Consider the following 18,488-nt stretch of genomic DNA (forward strand, 5'->3'; position numbering starts at 1 on the left):
GCGGGGCCGGTGAGCGGGGCCGGGAGGAGCGGGCTCTGTGCTGCCAACGGGGTCGGGCCTCGGTGCGGGGGCACGGAGGGGCTGTCGGGGGAGGAGCTCGCGGCGCTGCCGGCACCCAGAGGCGGCTCCCGGGCGGCTCCACGGTCTCGCTGTGCTGCGGAGTCACCCGGCCGGCCCCAAAAGCCTGGAGGCAGAGCCTGAGCCGGCCCCGGCCGTGTCGGTGTGCGTTGTTGTTCCGGGGCTGTGAATGAGGACTCCCCGCTGGAATTGGTGCCGATGGATCCGCACGCCTCGGTGCCGTGTTGGGCTGGGGCAGTGGGCGTGGATGAAGGTTTGTACGGATGGAGTGGGTCTGGATTGCGGTGAGCGGGACGAGTCCGGGCTGCGGTTTGGCGTGGTTGTGTTGGTTGCTTTGAAGGGCTGCCGTCAGAGTGTTGCCCGTAGTTAAAGAACACAAACCAACCTGAGTCGTTTTATGCGGTGCTTTATTGAGGGCCCGGGAGCCTGAGGACGAGCGTCCAAAGTCAGAGCCCCAAACTATAAAGAAGTCACAAGGTTTATATACATTTTCTTCAGGATTGCTTCGTCCTCTTTTGTCATGTTTCCTTGGTTACAATCAGGTAAGACTATCCCACAAAGACCTGAGGAAATGTGCTGTACATTCTTCTCCTCCTTCGATCTGTGACGTTACTGGATGTTCCTGTTAGAGGCCCCCTTTCTGTTTACTATTCATTTTCTCTAAAACGCTTTACCGCTCTACCATCACACCATAAATCTAAACCTAATTTTTACATACGCTGTGCTTTGTTCCTAAGCAAGATTTATTACTTAGATCCGTGCTCGGGTTCATAAGAAACACAACTTGCATTCCTAGATACGTGAGAAACACAGACTAGGCCTAACTACGAGCCTTAGCATGACTACTGCTCCTATTATTTAAAGCACACTGTAACAATAGGGCGGAGGGAGGGAGAGGGAGCTTTGAACAGTGCGGGCAGTCAGGAGCACGTGGCGTTTCATTGAAGCCTCCGTCCCGGAGCCTTGCTTTAACAGGCAGGGCAGCCTGCTCTGGGTATCCCTGCTTGATCAGAGTGGCAGGACTAGGTAAACTCCAGAGATTCCTTCCAGTACCAAACCAACGATGTCATTCAGTGGTTGAATTTCTTTGAAAACCGCTTCATATTTATGCATTTCACTACGTGGATTTCTTCAGAGGGATGTAGTGAGAGACAGATGTCTCTGTGCTCTGCAAGTAGTTATAGTCTTGTTTTCTCTTCAAGCCTTTCACGCTCTGTTGTCATCTATTACGTACTGGTCTACACGGGCAGTTAGACATAAGAATTCCTTGTTTGATTTTTGTACAGGGAGCAACAGACCCCAGAAATTTTGCATTGAGAAAGTTGGAAAGGAAAACTGGTTACCTGGAAGTCTCACCTAGTAAGTACGAAGGATCAAACTCTGCTGTGGTTCTGTTCTTACGGATGGCAATCTACTTTGAGATTTTAGGAAGTGGGTGTGATATGGAAGTGTCTGAGACTGTGTGAAAGCAAAGCACTGGGTTATGGCAGTAAGCTCTGCTGAGTAATAGCTGAACTTCTCAAAAGCAGTTTTGTTGTGGAGCTGATTCCATTGTAAATGCCATGGATTTGCACACCACTAAAACATGAAGTAATAAACAGTACTTTTTGCTAAAGACTTTGGGATTGATCTTTCATTATCACCACACCCGATCTTGGCAATGCAAATAAATAGCCACATTCACGCACCCTCTTGGCTGGTTAAAATGTAGCTTCTGCTCAGTTTCTCAGTTATGCTGGTGCTTTGTGAAGATGCTCAGATTTTAACTCTCAGATACAGAAGAGAGATAAGGTGAGACTTGTTACTAAATACGCTGCCAGTTCTGGAAAGTTATCGCTGCTCGGGTGCTTGTTGTGCTTTAATTCTCACTTTCATAGATAAATGCACGTCAAGATACAGCTGTTTTAGACAAATCCAGTTGTACAAATGCAGTTATCCCTATGAACAGGACAGTTCATATGCCTGTGTTCCTAATGGATTTTTTGGTGGTCTAAACTGTTGTTCAATACTGAAGGTTTCTCTTTGTTTTCAGTTTCAGTCGCTTGGACCTTCCACCCTACAAGAAATATGAGCAGCTGAAGGAAAAGCTGTTATTTGCAATTGAAGAAACAGAAGGTTTTGGGCAGGAATAGCTGCGATTTGCACCTTGAGGAATGTGAACTCAACGTGATGTTCTTCTTCGCTTCTTCTGCTTGTTGCTCACTTCCTTGTAAAGTAGACTTGACTTGGATTATTTAACAGTCGTAGCGTGTAAGTAAATGGATGTTATCCTGAGGTTTTATCCACGTAAACTCTGGATTTCTACCGAGCACTTTCAGAAACCAAAAGAGCAATCAGATATGGTGACAAAGGAATTCTGACCCGAGTAGAGATTTAATACAGCTTTGGGCTCTGCTTTGTTTTACCTTTCATTACTTAGAATGTGTCCTTAACGACTGAGAGATTTTTTACAATAGTTTTGTCTTTCCTTTTTAGTAGCATATTTTGCTGCTGATATACTGGGAACTTCATTAGTAGCTGCAATGCTGCCGCAACGTTCCTCCCTGCAGGGATTGATGGCCATGGGTGGAATCCTCTTGAGCTCCCCTTGTCCAGGCTGAGCAGTCACTTCTCTCAGGCTGTTGTCATAGAAGAGGTGTTCCGTCCCTTCACCATCATGGTAGCCCTCCATTGGACTCTTTTTAGTGTGTCCAGCTGTCTCTTGTACTGGGAGCCCAGACCCGGACACTGTTCTCCAGGTGCAGCCTCACCAGTGCCGAGTAGAGCAAAAGGAATGGTGCTGAGTAATGGTCCTTACCTGCTCCAAGAGAAGGAGCTAGGGCTGTGATGGGAGCACACTGCTTTATGGCTGACACGGAGATCTGCTAGGAAGAAGGCCTGGTGGGACTGAACACAGATGCAAGGTGGTCCAGCTTTTGTTTCACTGCAGACTCTGTGGGCAGCTGCATGGAGTTATGTACTCGATGTAGTTGTGCCCCTGTGGCTTCTTTCTGATGTGCCTGGGAAGTCCCCTTAGAATAGACTGCTGCGTGAGACAGAAGTCTGATACAACATCACTTGTGTGGGTGGAGTTTTACTATCTCCGTGTTCACGTCTATTATGTGCTTTGTTTTGTTTCAATTCAACTCTCTGTGTGCATGGGCGCAAGTCTGCCTTTGCTAAATCCTTTTCTTGTGGCCTTAGGCAACAATCAAGGGGATCTCGAGCTTCAGCGCTGAGCAAGAAGCACAGCACTCAGGAAGGCCATGAAGGGCTCTGCTAAGTTGATCTCCCTCCACAGGTCAACTTTATTTCTTGTTTTTTTCCCCAGCACTGGGAATGGCTGCTCTGGTGGTTCGTTCCAGGGAAGCGCAGCTGCTTGCATTGCTCTGCTGCACAGCTGCCCTAAAAATAGTTGGGAAGTGGAAAGACAACTGCCTTTCCTATGTCCTGAAATACAGCTCCTCTGGTGGAGTGTGTCCTGGCAGCTTTGTGTGCATGGATGTAGTCCTGGGGCTGTTGAGAATTGGCTGTGCAGGGGACTGGAGGCGGCACAAGACCAGAGGGCACTTCTGATTCTTGTGCAAGCAGCCTGACTGGCTTCCATTTGTTTCTTGCAGGCACGGATGAAGAGATCATCATTGACATCTTGACCAAAGTAAATGCTTCCCAACGTCAGCAAGTTCCGATCACCTAAAAGGTCTACAGAGATGTGTGAAGGCGGTTGTGTCACTGGGGTGAAAAGTGAAAAAGGACCCAATCTCCGTGAGAGAAAGGTCGGCGGAGAATTTCCTTGACCAAGGTTGTTTTGTTCTTGTTCAGTTCAGAGCAGTTGTTGATGCAAGGAGGGCTAGAGCCTAAAGAGAAGTGGGGAACAGCTCAGTTCTGTCTGTCCTGGAAGGCTGCACCATCTGCCACCTCCTTCCTCCTCTCTTGGCTTTCTAGGATTTGATTGGTGACTTGACGTTGCTGAGTGGGAATTTTGAGAGGGTGATGGTGGGGATGATGACTCCCACCGCCATGTCTGATGTGCACAAAGTGAGGAGGGCTGTGAAGGTTTGCAAATCTTTCTTTTGTAATTGCTGAAGTTCTGGCCAAGTGAGCCAAGGCGAGGGGAGAAGGAGTTGTATCTTCTTGTGGGTGCAGCTCTGTGCTCAGCGGTGAGGAGCTCCAGGCTGGCTTTTTCTCACCCGATGTGTCTCATGGCCTGCTCCTCAAACCCATCTTGTGCAGGGAGGGGATTCTGACTCTGGGTGTGCATGAATGCCAGGGGCTCTTTTCTCTGTGTTTCAGTAAAGTGGGTTGCTGCTCGTTTCAGAAGGAAGCCCAAAGCACATTTGAGATGCGTCACTGTGTTTGTGAGCTAGTATTCCCTTTGAAGGACTCCAATAGCCATCTCCAGCAGCTGTTTCTGAGTGGGGAATTCTCAAGGGTTGCTTCCAGTAGATGCTGTGCTGAGCTGTGTCTTCTGTCCTTGAACCTTTGCAGGGTAACAGAGATGAGGGAATGTATGTGGATGATGCCCTTGCTCAGCAGGATGCTGTGGTGTGTAGGAACGTGCTTCCTTGCAAGAGCAATGTGTTCTTGTGCATGTGATGTGTGGTGAAGAGAAGCCAACCTGTGAAATGGGAATAAATGGGTTCTGCTCTTGTTTGCGAGTCTCTAATGAGACGTCTCTAGGCAGGCAAGTTACTTGGCAGGGGCAATGACATTTCAGCTGTGAGTTGCCATGCCTGGATGGTGCTTGTTGGAAAATATCCATGATCTGGACACGTACAGGCCAGCAGTTCTCTACCACCAATGAATTAAAGACCTTCTGTATACCCAGGCTTCTCCACGAGCCTTACTTTGCCATCCATAATGTCTATAAGTGCCTGTACGAAGCAGGGGAGAGGAAGTGGGGAGTAGATGAGGTACAATTTATGTCCGTCCTCTGTACATGGAACAGGCATCACCTGCTCAGAGGTAGGACCCCTCCACAGCGTCCTGGGTTTTTCTTCCCTTCCTTATTTGTGTGTGATGCTTTTATAGGAGCTTCATAGGTGCTGAGTAAGTGCAAGCTCTTCTGGGTCAGCAGATGTCTTAGCGAGAGCCCCATTGCATCCATTCCCTTTGGTCTGTTTCATTCCCTTCTGAGACTGGAAGGGACTTCAGAAACCTAAGTACAATTTGCTGCTGCTCCAGCGTGGAAAGCAGAGATCGTGGAGTGTGACCACCATTGGGGCAGGGGGGAGAGGAGCTGAGAAATTCATCTGCCAGCATGAAGTAGAAGGTCTTGAAAATGGTAACAGCTGTGGTAGGCCAATTAGCAGGACTGTTAGCAATGGAAATGAATTATTTTAGTGGGACGGTCCTGATATATCTGGCAGTGCTGCAGGGACGATAGAATGTTCTTGCAGCATGTGAGGAGCTTGTTCTTGCCAAATGGCCCTTTGGATCTCTCTGACTCTCTACCGTGGACTCTTCCTCCTAGTTTTGGATGTGTACAGAGGCATTTCTATCAAGGACATAACAGACAGCATTAAATCTGGGAGGTCTGGAGACCTGGAAGATGCTTTGCTGGTTATGGGTGAGTGCTCTGCTGTTAAACCTTGTCTGCAGAGTAATGAAATGATGAGAGGTGCTGTGTGTCCCCTTGAGTGGCTGTTACAGGTTTCAGGGGGCAGACATGGTTTGTCTTTATGTGCACAAAGCCGGGCTGGGTGGGACTTGGAGCACCCTGGTGTAGAGGGAGGTGTCCCTGCCTACTGCAGGGGGGTTGGAACCGTGTGATCTTCCAGATCTCTTCCAACCCAAACATTGCTTTCTCTATCTTTGTTACTGTCCTTTGCTTTCTATTCACTTTTTGCCTCCGTGTTTCATTATTTTCCCTTCAACCTTTGTTTCAGGAATGTCTTTATGGCCAAGCCAGGAGCTGTCACGGGTACAGGAAATGCTGCCGGCCATCCTGTAAGCCGGCAGATGATCACCAGCAGGTCTTTAAGTCACTCAGCCCCAGGCAACTCACTTACATCTACCTGATGGTGCTGGAAGGGCTGCACTGCCCACGGCCACCTCCCTTTGCTGTTTGCTCCCTTCATTCCTTACTTCAGCACGTGGCAGACCTCAGTAATGAAAATGACTTATAAAGCATCAGCATTTTCTCACTTTGCAGACCCCCATAGGGTGCCAACAGTCCCGAAAGAGCCTCTCAGAAACTCCGAAGAGCCCCATAGGGACCTCATATCACCCCATATCATCCCATAGAGCCCCAAGCAGACTCCAAAGAGACTTACAGGGACCCCAGAGAGCCCCTCAGGGACCCCAGTGAGCTCCGTAGAGCACTATATTACCCCAAAGAGCCCCTTAGGGACCCATGAAGACCTCTTGTGACCCCATAGAGCCCTACAGTGCCCCGATTGACCCCACAGGGACCCCATATTGCCCCTTAGTAACCCCATAATGACCTATAGGGTTCCCATATCACCCCATAGAGACCCTTATGGATCCCAAAGAGACCCTTAGAGAACCCATATCAACCCAAAGAGGCCCATAGGAGCCCCATATCACCACACAGAGCCACACTAGGGACCAGATAGAGACCGATAAGGACCCTTAGAGATGCATAGGGATCCCAGAGATCCCCAGTGACCACACAGAACCCCTCAGTAATGCAAATGACTGATAAAGCATCAGCGTTTTCCTATGCGCTGATGTTAGAAAGGCTTCAGGGAGCGGCAGCGCATTCCTGCGTGTAGCAGGGAGGAAAAAGGAGTAACAAGGTCTACATAAGGTTTTTAATTAATTTATTAATGACTTATCCTAACACTAACATCTAACAGTGTAATGGGCAAAAGCCCAACTGGATGAAGGGAAATGGGATCAGAAGGAAGACAGATGTTGGCTACTCTCCCTTCTCCCTCCTACACAACCTTCCAGACTGTGCTGTCTTATTCCATGATGAGGGGGGTTGTGTAGAGGGAATGCCGGATCCCAAAAGTGGAGGCAGGCGCCTGGGGCTTGATCAGCGTCACCTGGAAGGGCAGAAAGGAAAGGCAGATCAGCAAGGGCCCTTCTTTGCTGCCCTTGCTCCCTGCAAGGGAGATGTGGGGAAGGCTCAGGGGAGGGGGGAGAGGCGTGAAGGCTGTGCTTGTGAAGCAGAGGGGAAGAGCTGAGCAGCTGCCTTACCTGGCCTACGTTGTAGTCTGCCGGCCCGGGCTTCACTGCTTTGCCCTCTCCATGTTTTGGTCGGGCTGCCATGGTGTATGCGGGCGTCCTTTTCTTGTACACATCCACGGCCACTCTGGGGAGCGCTGCAGGACCTGGAGTCTGCAAGAGAGTCATGGCCACACGGGGCTGGGGTCACATTCAAGGCTCTCTCTTTCCCTGGAAGGCTGCATTAAGCAAAGCTGCAGCAGGGCTGGAAGCCCCTGTGGCACAGGGAGAGGAGCCTGGTTTTGGACGCTAACATGGAAGAGAGGAGCAGCAGAGCTCACCTTGGCAAGGTCCTCGTCAAAGCGACCGCGCTGGCTCCTTCCCCTGATGGAGTAGCAGGGGCTGGCCGATGTGTAGGCTGTGTTGGGCCCCATCAGCCTGGGCAGTGTGTAAGTGCCAGGACCTGCAGGAGGAGCAGCAGAGAGTGTGTGCGTGAGGGGATGGAGGAGATGGAAGCAGCAGCGAGGGGCAGCCTGCACAGCCCGCTGGTGGGAGCAGGAGGGACGTGTTGCCCCTCTGAGCAGCAGCCCGTCCCTGGAGGATGCTCAGGCTGAAGGGTCTGCCTTTGCCAGGGTCACGTACCTGGAGGGCGGTCTGTGCGGAGGGGCTCCCGCCGGAAGGCCATGGACTGCACCGGTGGGCACTTGAAGACGTGCCTGTTGGCTGCTTCGGTGCGGTAGTCACCTGGGGCGGAGGAGAAGAGGAAGAAAGCTGTGAAGGGCGGGTCTCCTTCTGCAGCCAGAAAGAGTCCTCTGAAGAGCTGCACAATTGCTGGGGGACACAGGCAGCACGCGGGGACACTGCAGCACGTGGGGACACTGCAGCAGTGGTACTCACTCGGTCCGGGGGTGACGGTGGTCTTGGTGGTGGGTCGTCCTTGGAGGTGGGCGCCTGGAACCACGTACTTGCCATTCCTGGTGATGGCCGGCTCCACAAAGTAGCAGGGACCTGGCCCGCAGCTCCCTGCCGCAGGCCGTTTGTCCCTCTAAAGGTGTACGCGGGGGCACGGTGTTTGGTGGGGCTGTGGCCCACGTAACCTCTGGATGTGGGAATACAAGAAAAGCTGTTCAGAGCAGCAGCTGTGGAGCAAGATAAACAGCATGGGAACCAAGGACACCTCTGCAAGGAGAAGAAGAGTCTCACAGCTCTGATTGGTTATGTGCCTGCATGGACAGTTGAAAAGTGTTTTGTAGAATGCTTTGTTGACATGTAAGATGTTTGGGAAAGTTGTAAGGGCGGATGGGAAAGTTAGAAAATAACAACTTGTGAAGGTATATAAGGGATGTGAGAACTTGTAATAAACGATTTGGATCGTTCACATCTGAGTCCGTGCCGAGTCGCTGCAAATGGCGCCCAACGTGGGGCAAATCAACCCGCGGCTGAGCGAGCCCGGTCCGGCAGCGTCGCCCGACTGAACTTCGGAGAGACTGTTTGCGCGCACCCGCACCGTTCTGCAGGACAGAAGGTGAGCAGTCGGGAACTATGGGGAGCTCACTAACGAAGGAGCAGAAAGTAAATCTCGAAGTATTGCGGTCAGTGTTACCGTATCAGGATAAGACTGTGTCTACTAAAGCATTAGCTACTCTTCTTAAATGGATAAGCAAAAATGTCCCTGAATTTCCAAAAACTGAGTTCTCTCTCGATGGAGAACTTTGGGACAAAATCGGCTCAAAACTCTACGAGGCTTCTCTCGCTAAAGACAGAAAGGCTGCTAAGCTGTTGCCCGTTTGGAGCCGGATAATGGAAGGGCTTAAGCAATCACGACGGGAAAGAATTTATTCCGACCATTCCCTGCCGCCCTCCGTCCCAACCCCGCCGCTGCCTCTCGCTGCGGGAAGCGGCCCGTGCCCGGATCCGACTGGCGGCTCCGACCCCTCCCCGATTCGGGGAGACGAGGGGCCGCGGCCGCCCCCCTTCGCGCTCCCGCCGTTCGCTCCTCCCCCGACGTTCGCCGCGTTGCCGCCCTCTACGGCGCCCTGGCCCTTCGCTCCGCCTACGACGTTCGTCGCGCCGCTTCTGCCCTCCTCCCCCCGCACGTCATGCGCTGCTGCGTCTGTGCAGCCGGCGTGTAACGTGGTTAAAGACACGGACGGATCAAAACCAGGGGATCGTTGTGACCCCGGTCCAGAAGATCCAGAAAGCGAATCGGACACATTTCCTCCTGATGATACTTTGAAGGAAGCAGGAATGACAAATTTCCCTACAGCGTACTGTGATGTCTTAGAGCAATGCAAAAAAGAAACAGTATTAAGAAGTGATGCTGACACGTTGCAGACCTTTCCTAATCAGGTCCCCCGTTTGGAATCTCTGCCTTATGAGGCAGTGAAGGAGCTAAGGGAGTCAGTGAGAACATTCGGAGTTCAGTCAGCCTTTACATACAATCTTTTGGTTACAAACAGTGACAGTTACGCTATGACCCCTCACGATTGGAAAACTGTGTTAAGAATGATCCTCTCTCCTATGCAATACACCGTGTTTATGACTGAATATCAGCTACATAATTTGACTGATAGCTCTTTGCCTCCGACTTGGACAAATCCATGTGGCACAGCACCTCTTCAACTGTGTCAGACAGATGTCACTCACGTTCCTGAATTTGGCCGTCTAAAATATGCACATGTAACAATAGATACTCATTCTTCTTACGTATTTTCCACAGCACATACAGGTGAATGCAGTCTCAAGATTTAGAGTTTAAGGCATTAGCTAGGATGTTGTGTGCTTCTTCTATTTTAGTAATAGATCAGATGTGTATTAAACAGGATTTGATCTAATCAATGCTAGAATCTACAGGAATAGCTCTTTTAATGTTTTAGTACTGTTTGGTTATGATGTTATTAACCTATTAATTAGCTTTTCTCAATTTGCAAAGACAAAACCTGGAAAGGAATCCCAGGCAAAGAGATGACCCAGTATCATAGAACGGATACCTCTTTTACATCCAATTAATTGGGATCTGAAAATATAACCATGCATCATTTTAGACAAAAGTGCACGCTAATAGAACTAAATTTGATGGTTTATTCTGTTTTCCAAGCAGGTGTTCCACTTGGGCTCTATATCACGCACTGGCCATGCGGATGTGGTGTACAACTGGAAGAAATCCTTCAGACCCTGAATGCAGGAGAGAATCTGTGATGGGTGAGAGAGGAAATGTGCACCTTGAAGCAGGGGACGCCCTGCTGGCACTACCTGTCACATCCACCACCAACATGGCTTGCTGTTTCTCAAGGGTCAATAAGTAATAATGCCCTTAGTGATACTCTAGTACATTTGTCCTCTAAAATTGGTTCTATTTGACATGCTATTCCATTAAATTGTGCGATCATTAATCAATTATTAGCCCAGATAACTCAGTTGGTAGAGCATGGTTATGAACATCTTAAAAGCATTTACTGCACAAATTTTAGTGGTCATTAAAAATCAATATATCAGAGTATATAAAAATTGAAGCCTTTTCCTGATCAGTTACGGATTAACACAATGGGACCCTCATGGATTTATTTTCAGGTTGCAGAAACTTAGGTTGCAGTACAAACATGTTTGTTCTTTTTAGTGGGTTTAACAGTAATGTTGTTATGTTGTATTTGACTTGTCTCTTTTTTCACTTTTAGAGTATTGTCAATCGAGGCCTTGATTGAGTTATAATGATTATGTTATTAATATAATTAGTGTTATTATTTTATAGTATGGTAGTAGCTTGTCAATAAACAAAAAAGGGGGAATTGTGGGAATACAAGAAAAGCTGTTCAGAGCAGCAGCTGTGGAGCAAGATAAACAGCATGGGAACCAAGGACACCTCTGCAAGGAGAAGAAGAGTCTCACAGCTCTGATTGGTTATGTGCCTGCATGGACAGTTGAAAAGTGTTTTGTAGAATGCTTTGTTGACATGTAAGATGTTTGGGAAAGTTGTAAGGGCGGATGGGAAAGTTAGAAAATAACAACTTGTGAAGGTATATAAGGGATGTGAGAACTTGTAATAAACGATTTGGATCGTTCACATCTGAGTCCGTGCCGAGTCGCTGCATCTGGAAGCCTCTGGATCCCATGGGGCTGTTTCTGCCCTGCCTGCTGTGCTGCATTTGGGAGGGCGAGAAGAAGGAGATGACTGTGCAGCCCCTTCCCAAAGCCTTTCCTGTGCCCTGGCTTGTGTCTCTGAACAGTGGGAGAGGGCTCCTAAGCTCTGTCCCTACGCTGGATCAACTCCAGCTCTTCCTCCAGCCAGCCCATAACCCTTCCACACCTCATTTTTCTTTCACTTGCCGGGAGTCTGGATTCCCACCTTCGGCTCCTTTGACATCATCTCCAAAGAAATCAGGACTGCAAACGGGATCATGACTCGGCAGTGGCCGATGTTTCACCTGGCCAGCAACCTCATAGCTATGCACCACCTCAAGGAGGGAGTCCTTGCCAGGTTGAAGGGGGATTAAAGCTCTGATGCCTTTATGGATGGTGCAAACAGGGCCACCACCTCCCTTCTCAGAAGTAGACCTCCCCCTCAGAGGAACCCGTCCAAACGTGGGGCCGTTCTGGTTGATGTCCCTTAGTAGCAGTTCTAGGGAAGCAGCTGTGGAACAGCAACCGTATCATCAACTCTGTCCGTGGCATTTTTCAGCCCACAGGAAGGTGGAGCCCCTGAAGTACAGCCAGGTGGCTGCAGCTGCCAAGGTTTGAAATGTAAAGCCTCGCCAGGTCAGAAGCTGTTGTGAGCTTTGATGTGGGTAGCTGCCTCTATCTAGGGCTGCATGAAGGGGTGTGTGTGCTGGAGGAGAGAAGGAAGGACGCTGCAGATGTGTGCTGGCTGCAGAAATGGCACTCCGCTGTAGCAGCAGGAAGGCAAATGGCAGAAAGTACGCTTGAGGAGCAGAAGTTTGTGGTTGGCTGTGCTCAGATCTTCCTCCCAAGAGATGCTCTTCACGTCTTTCTTGTTTCCTTTCTGCCAGAAGCTGAAGCAAACAGGCTTGCAGTGAAGCGTGGCCTTGCAGGAAGGCAGGGCACTGGTGTGGAGTGTGGCCCAGCTGTGAAGAGAGCTACAGACACACAGCAGGCATCTGGGTTCTGGGTCCTGTCTTTCTAGTTAGGCTTGCTGTCTGTCCTTTCCTGGGACTGTTGTCATTGCATGTTGCTTGAGGTCTTGCAGTTGGAGGGGTTGACAGTGACCTTTCCTGTCCAGGACTGGAAATACAAACCCACAGTTCACCCAAGAGCCTAAGATCCATTGCAGTCAACACTGGAGATGAGATGTCCTTGTATCATGGCCCAGCTGGGGCGTTGGTCTCGATGATCTCTGGATGTCCCTTCCAACCCATCTGATTCTGTGATTCTATGCCAGTTTGCAGCCTGAAGGTAGTGCTGGACTCGTTAAATCTTGCAGCTTCCCCTTTCTTTGTTCTAACAGGGAGAGGTGCTGAGCCAAATGGCAAGATCTACGTGAAAGCTGCTCTCCAGGCTGGAGGGCTTCCTGGAACAGCAGGTCCCAGGACAGGGGGACGACCTTCCCCCACAGTTGACAACCATTCCTTCTGCAGGACCGTGGCTGCAAGAAAGCACAAGGGAGTGGAGGAAGAGGAGCAAAAAGCAGAGCTGTGGCCTGCCAAGAAACACTCGAAGGTGGAGCGCAGTGTGGCAAAGGCCCAGAGCCCACATCAGAGCAGAGGCAGTGTGCCAGCTCCAGCAGCACATCCTGGGCCTGCCCCAGTGCCGACTGTGCGGTCCTGGGCCTCAAAGCCAAGAGGTAAGAAGATGCTGTCGTAGCAGCCATGGTGAGGCACTTACTTTATCAAGCGCATGGAGTATGCTTAGGGTTTGCTTTGCTTTTTCCTTCTCTGGACAGAGAAGAGAAAAGAGTTGAAGGCTACCCAGTCCATGTCCTTAACCAGGACCATGCCAGAATGCCTGGCCCCCTCTTTTCCAATTAATTCCACGTCCCACTAGAAACCCCCTTCCCTGAGAGGCTTCCTGGTCTGTTTTCATGGTACCCATGTTTCCGCAGTTTTGCTGTTGACAAAATGAATTTCTCTTTCCTTGCTCTACAGCCAGATGATGATGACAACAGAAAGAGAGGAGAGAGGAAATGAAGAAGGCTTCTCTGAGAGCTGCCGCTGCCCATGCAGAGCTGAGTCCCTGGCGAGCACAGACGTGCTCTTTTTGTTCTCAGGGTCTCTGTCTGTCAGACACGGGCCCCTCCCCGGTCCCCCCCCAAACACCCACCCAACTCAGCCCCGCAGCTCCTCCCTCCCCCCAACCAGCCTCGAGGTGGGCAGAAAGTTATCAACATCTCTTCAGTGAATGATCAGTCCCTAATTAAAACCCTCTGGTAGACATCAGAGTTTAGGGGGTTTTAGGGTTTATTAGGGGTTTTTAGGGATTTTTAGGGGTTTTTAGGGGTTTCCGTGGATTTCCACTCTATACACGCAGGTGTATTCCGCGTTTCCCCAGTTGTTCCGCACATCCAGTTTGAACTTTCGATACGACTGAAGGGGCTTCTCCTGCCAATGCAAAGAGGAGAGGATTCGTTATGGGCCGGAGGGGGACCAGTGCCACATAGTGCCCCACAGATCCCACTGTTCGCCCCACAGATATGTGTGAACCTAATACACAGTCAGTGATTTCCTGGAATTCAGATTCATATTCAATAGTTGTTTAGCATGCAGACCCCCCTCTTGTTATTGCCCATCGTATCAGTGTGGGAATCAAATGTTGTTTCTGCCTTTAGAACAAGAGAAGAATCTTTTCTTTCAAGGTCTCAGTATATAAGTGAAGCAGTTTGTAGTTACTTCAAGGTCTCAGTATACAAGTGAAGCAGTAGCAGAGGAGAGACTTTGTTATGGGCATGGGAAGAGCCACGGCACAACAAGTGCTTCCAAAGGCTTCCAAAAGGGACCCTGCAGGAGTCGGCCATGTTGCAGAGCAGAGGGTGGGCAGGAAAGCTCTTTCTTCCCATGCCATGCAGGCAGCCCGGCCTCCCCCCTTGCACTTGCCATACCTGAACGTGGAAGGTCTGGGAGATCTCTCCGTCCACGTTGTAAACAAATGACCCCAGGAGAGTTTCCTCTTCGTCCTCATCCACTCCCTCAAAGAGAAGAGATGATAGCGGTCACACTTAGGCAGGCCGTGCCATAAAGAACACACTGAGGCCAAAGGTGGGAGCCCTTCCAACCCTCCCTGTGCTCTGGCAGGATTGGAGCACAAAGCAGGGTGAACCTGAGTCAAGGCATGTGGAGCAATTGCTCCCAGCTGCTCGGCCACAAAGAGCCGTAGAGGCTTTTGGAGACATGGAACCACCCGAGGGATTCGGTGCCCTCAGGCAGGATGCTCTGCAGCAGCCCACCACTGAAATTTGGGAGCTCCCAACAGTATGGGTCATATGGGGCTCTGTTGGGTGTCTACTGTGTGGCTCTATGGTGCTCTATGAGCTCTTGTGTGGCTCTATGAGGTCTTACAGGGCTCTATGTGGCAGTTATGGGGCTCTGTTGGGTGTCTGTAGGGCCCTTATGGGGCCCTGTTGGGTGTCTGTTGGGCACCATGAGGCTCTTTAGTTTTCTATGAGCTCTTGTGCAGCTCTACGGGGTCTTACAGAACATTATAGGGCTCTATGGGGCATCTGTGGGGGCTCTACAGGGCTCTTTGGGGTGGCTGTGGGGGTCTATGGGGTCTTATGTTGCGGTTATGGTGTTGTGTTGGTTGTCTCTGGGGCTCTATAGGGGTTCAGTGGGCTCTTATGGGGCTCTATGGCAAAGCTTTTTCCTCGGGGCCCTCCAGAAGCAGCAGCAGGCAGAGACTTACCAAGATGGCAAAGTCTCTGGGGGCACTGCTGACCTCCCCAGAGGGAGACACTGCCTTGGACACGTGCCACACAGTGAAAGCCGTGGGCCAGATGTTCTCTGGCAGCTGGATGACGGCGTGGCCCTGAGATCCTTGGAAAGCCCAGCAGCTCCCAGCAGAAACATCGGGCTGAAAGGAGAAAGACGCGTCCATCAGTGGGGAGGCAAAGAGCCGCCAGAGCTGGATGGTGGGCAAGGAGCACAGACCTTGTCTTCTATGGGGCTGCCCGTCATGGAACGCTACTCAAGGGACGGGAGGGCAATATGCAGAGGTTTGGACAACAGCTCTGGAGTCAATTGCCTTTCTCTGCTTGCACAGAGCCGGCGGGGCAGCCCTCCCCAGCATCTGTCAGCCCAGCACCCTCCCAACGCTGGTGTCAGCGATGTGGGGAAGAGTGTGGGCTGAGCAGAGCAGCTGGGCCAAAGGAAATGGATGTGCAGCCAGAATGGGGTGAGGATTGGGGGGAAGGATGGAAGGGGAAGGACTGGGGGAAGAAAGGACTAAGGGGTGGAGGGGGAGCCCTTATGGGGCTCTGTGGGGTGTCTGTGGGGGGAGGGGGGCGAAAGCAAGGGGGGGAAGCCCACAGTCAGCACTTCTCCTGCCATACCTGCAAGATGGTTTCCGGGGACTTCGCGGAGGAAAAGAGGGGAGAAAGCCGGCCTTTCCCACCATAACTCTTGGTTGTCCTCTCCGCATCAACAGTGGCACCTGAAATAAAGATGGACAGACGTGCACTGGAATGGCCCAGAGATGAGCTGAAGGAGGGAATGCTCAATCCCCAAAGCTCTTGGTGGGGCTCTGGGGTGCAGAATCCCTCCTGCTGTGTATGGGAACTGCTGAGTCCCGGCCTGAAGTGCTGATTGGGGAAAGGAGCCAGTCAGCCCTGGGAGCAGAGGGGAAGGGTTTGTAAAGCCTCAGAGATGGGGGGATTAGATGGGAAGTGAGGAGGAAATTCTGGACCCCCAGTGGACAGTGAGGCCCTGCAATGTGCTGCCCAGAGGAGCCATGGAGGCGTTGGAGACCAGGTTGGATGAAGCCCTGAGCACCTTGATGCAAAGCCCTGTCAATAGCAGGGAGTTGGGCTGGGATGGTCTTAAGGTCCCTTCAGACCTCAGCCAGCCTAAAGCTCTGTGAGATATCTGTGATGGAAAGCAGAGCTGGGCAGGTCTGGGGGAATGCAAAGCTGAGGGTAGTGAAGAGCTGTCTACATACCCAAGGATTTCAGAGCCCAGTTGGGCATCCAGTTGCTCTTTTCCACAGCTGCCTCCATTGCGTGCCGTGTCAGCTGCAGAATTTTCTCTCTCTCGAGTCCGTGGATCCCGTTCTCTTCCAGGACATCAGAGAGTGACTCGACAATGAGCTCCTTCCTGGCCGACAGCTGAACCAATGGGTTCCTGAAGGCAAAGGAAAAGCAAGTCTTGTTCAGCAATGTCCACCCCGCAGGTCAGAGTTCCAGTGCCATGAAGTGAAGGATCCCAGGGGGTTGTGCTCTTCCTTATCCCCCAGCCCCTTTGGTTCCTTTGCTTTGCCAAGGGCCACATAGAGCACACAGCCAGCTGAGGCCACACTGCAGAGCCAGGTGCATGGCAAGGAAGTGTCCTTACCCCATAGACAGGAGCTCTTGCCCAGGTCCTGCAGACACCACCTGGAAGAGAAAGGCATTGATGGGAGGAAGCATGAGGAACACGGCCAGAGCTTCCAAAGCAGCTTCCCAGGGAGCCGCTGGCAGAATTTCCTGCTGCTTCCCAGCACTTTGCAGAGGACCACAGCCTGTGGGCACCATGAGGCTCTTTGGTTCTCTATGAGCTCTTGTGCAGCTCTATGGGGTCTTACAGAGCATTATGGGGCTCTACGGGGTGTCTGTGGGGGCTCTATAGGGCTCTATGGGGTGTCAGAGCATCTGCTGCTTCTCCGTTTGCTTTCCCATCCTTTCCAGACTCCCCAGTCCCACGGATGGGCCAAAGGCTCCTTCTTCCCACGCGCTGTTGCCTTCAGCTCCGTGCTGGGCACTGGGAAGATGCTGCCACACCAAAACCTGTCCTGCTGCCAAGGCAACCCCCAGCCCGGCTCCGTCTCAGCAGTGATGAGCCCATGGCCAAACTGTCCCCACGGAGGCAGAAGGGCAGAGCTTTGGCCTCTGCCGCACAGCGTAGCACTGACCTGCAGGGCGTTCTCTCTCCAAACTCCCAATATCCAGAGGATGGCTCCAGCTGTGGGGGACATCGGTCGGGAGAGACCATTAGTTTGCCAGACTGCTCTGAGCCCTGCAGCCCATTTCCCTCCTCCCAACCCAGCCGTGTGGGACGGTCCTGCTCCTGGGCTGTGCTGGGATGGCTTTGGGTGGGGAACACTCACCAGAAAGGACCACTAGAGGCAGGACAGGAGTCCTCCTTCCCTCCTCTTGGCCGACGCGTTGCCTAAGGGAGAGATCAGATGGTGGTTATCACGGCCCAGCGCAGGGACACACACGGTCTGCTGGGATCCTTGGAGCAGACGGCTGCCATGGCTTCCTCTGCCCAGCAGAGATGTGAGTCCAGGGAGGGCCCGTTAGCAAGAGCTGCTTAGTGCCACAGCACCCATGGGACACGTGAGAGTGAAGGGCTGTGCTGTGCTGTGCCATGGGGGGCAGCAGCCTTGCCCCAGTCGGCTCTCCCCAGAGCAGGAGCAGGGCTGTGCCCACGGAAATGGAGTTTGGGCTGCCTGGCTGGAGAAAGCCCAGCAGCACGCAGCGGTTCTGCCTTCCCCTCCCCACATTCTGGCCCTGCTGCACCCACCTGCCCAGCTGGGCTGGCATTTTGGCTCCTTCACTCGCACAGACACAGAGAATGGCTTGCTCTCCTCCCAGGACACAAGCACCTCTTCTCCACTCGCCTGCTCTGCACTCCTCACAGGACTGCAGTGCTGCACAGCTCTGCAGCGTGCCTCAGCAGGACGGCAGGTTCTGATGTCATAATGGCTGACAGCTGTGAGGGCCAAGTGACGCCTTCTATGAGCTCACAGGGTGTGCCCAGGAGGGACAGACCCTGTGGGTTTGCCCCCAGCCCAAGGCTGGAATACCCTGCGCTCGGAGCTCCTTTGGATGCCCTATTAAAGATGTCTGTGCCATTGCACAGCTGCTCCCGTCCTGGGCACGGACAGGCCGTGTGCTTCTGGTGGGGGCTGTGAGAGTCACAGACTCATAGAATGGCCTGGGTTGAAAAGGAACGTCATGATCATCCAGTTCCAACCCCCTGCTGTGTGCAGGGTCGCCAACCAGCAGCCCAGGCAGCCCAGAGCCACATCCAGCCTGGCCTTGAATGCCTGCAGGGATGGGGCATCCACAGCCTCCTTGGGCAACCTGTTCCAGTGCGTCACCACCCTCTGGGGGAAAAACTTCCTCCTAAGATGCATCCTAAACCTCCCCCGTCTCAGTT

At 51.9% G+C, this 18,488-nt stretch overlaps 3 protein-coding genes across 8 annotated transcripts; 2 read left to right on the forward strand and 1 right to left on the reverse strand.

Annotated features, from left to right (window-relative positions):
• The first annotated feature begins 44 nt into the window (after positions 1-44).
• On the forward strand, positions 45-13,572 carry LOC146752112 (uncharacterized). 4 transcript variants are annotated; one of them, XM_085532710.1, is made up of 7 exons: positions 45-331; positions 1,365-1,437; positions 2,111-2,328; positions 3,262-3,358; positions 3,678-3,833; positions 12,780-12,985; positions 13,287-13,572. In XM_085532710.1, exons 5-7 carry the CDS (start codon positions 3,720-3,722, stop codon positions 13,537-13,539), a joined length of 573 nt encoding a protein of 190 aa, XP_085388836.1. In that variant the 5' UTR covers positions 45-331; positions 1,365-1,437; positions 2,111-2,328; positions 3,262-3,358; positions 3,678-3,719; the 3' UTR covers positions 13,540-13,572. The 4 variants fall into 4 exon arrangements, with proteins under 4 accessions (XP_085388836.1, XP_085388838.1, XP_085388835.1 ...); XM_085532712.1 differs by lacking the exon at positions 3,262-3,358 and having other exon boundaries at positions 45-620; XM_085532709.1 differs by lacking the exon at positions 3,262-3,358.
• On the forward strand, positions 8,734-11,251 carry LOC146752113 (uncharacterized). Its single transcript, XM_085532704.1, has 2 exons — positions 8,734-9,919; positions 10,292-11,251. Exons 1-2 carry the CDS (start codon positions 8,734-8,736, stop codon positions 10,387-10,389), a joined length of 1,284 nt encoding a protein of 427 aa, XP_085388830.1. The 3' UTR covers positions 10,390-11,251.
• Positions 13,573-13,580: 8 nt separating the features above from the next.
• LOC146752114 (SUN domain-containing protein 2-like) lies at positions 13,581-17,535 on the reverse strand. 3 transcript variants are annotated; one of them, XM_085532708.1, is made up of 8 exons: positions 17,431-17,535; positions 17,236-17,285; positions 16,680-16,720; positions 16,288-16,469; positions 15,683-15,783; positions 15,037-15,204; positions 14,237-14,323; positions 13,581-13,739 (listed from the first exon to the last, which is right to left on the reverse strand). In XM_085532708.1, exons 3-8 carry the CDS (start codon positions 16,682-16,684, stop codon positions 13,632-13,634), a joined length of 651 nt encoding a protein of 216 aa, XP_085388834.1. In that variant the 5' UTR covers positions 16,685-16,720; positions 17,236-17,285; positions 17,431-17,535; the 3' UTR covers positions 13,581-13,631. The 3 variants fall into 3 exon arrangements, with proteins under 3 accessions (XP_085388834.1, XP_085388833.1, XP_085388832.1); XM_085532707.1 differs by lacking the exon at positions 17,431-17,535 and having other exon boundaries at positions 17,236-17,400; XM_085532706.1 differs by lacking the exons at positions 17,236-17,285; positions 17,431-17,535 and having other exon boundaries at positions 16,680-16,858.
• Positions 17,536-18,488: the final 953 nt, after the last annotated feature.

This window comes from Coturnix japonica, unplaced genomic scaffold (genome assembly GCF_054131305.1).
Source record: "Coturnix japonica strain WE unplaced genomic scaffold, WE-NBRP24 Scf050, whole genome shotgun sequence".
Taxonomy (NCBI): domain Eukaryota; kingdom Metazoa; phylum Chordata; class Aves; order Galliformes; family Phasianidae; genus Coturnix; species Coturnix japonica.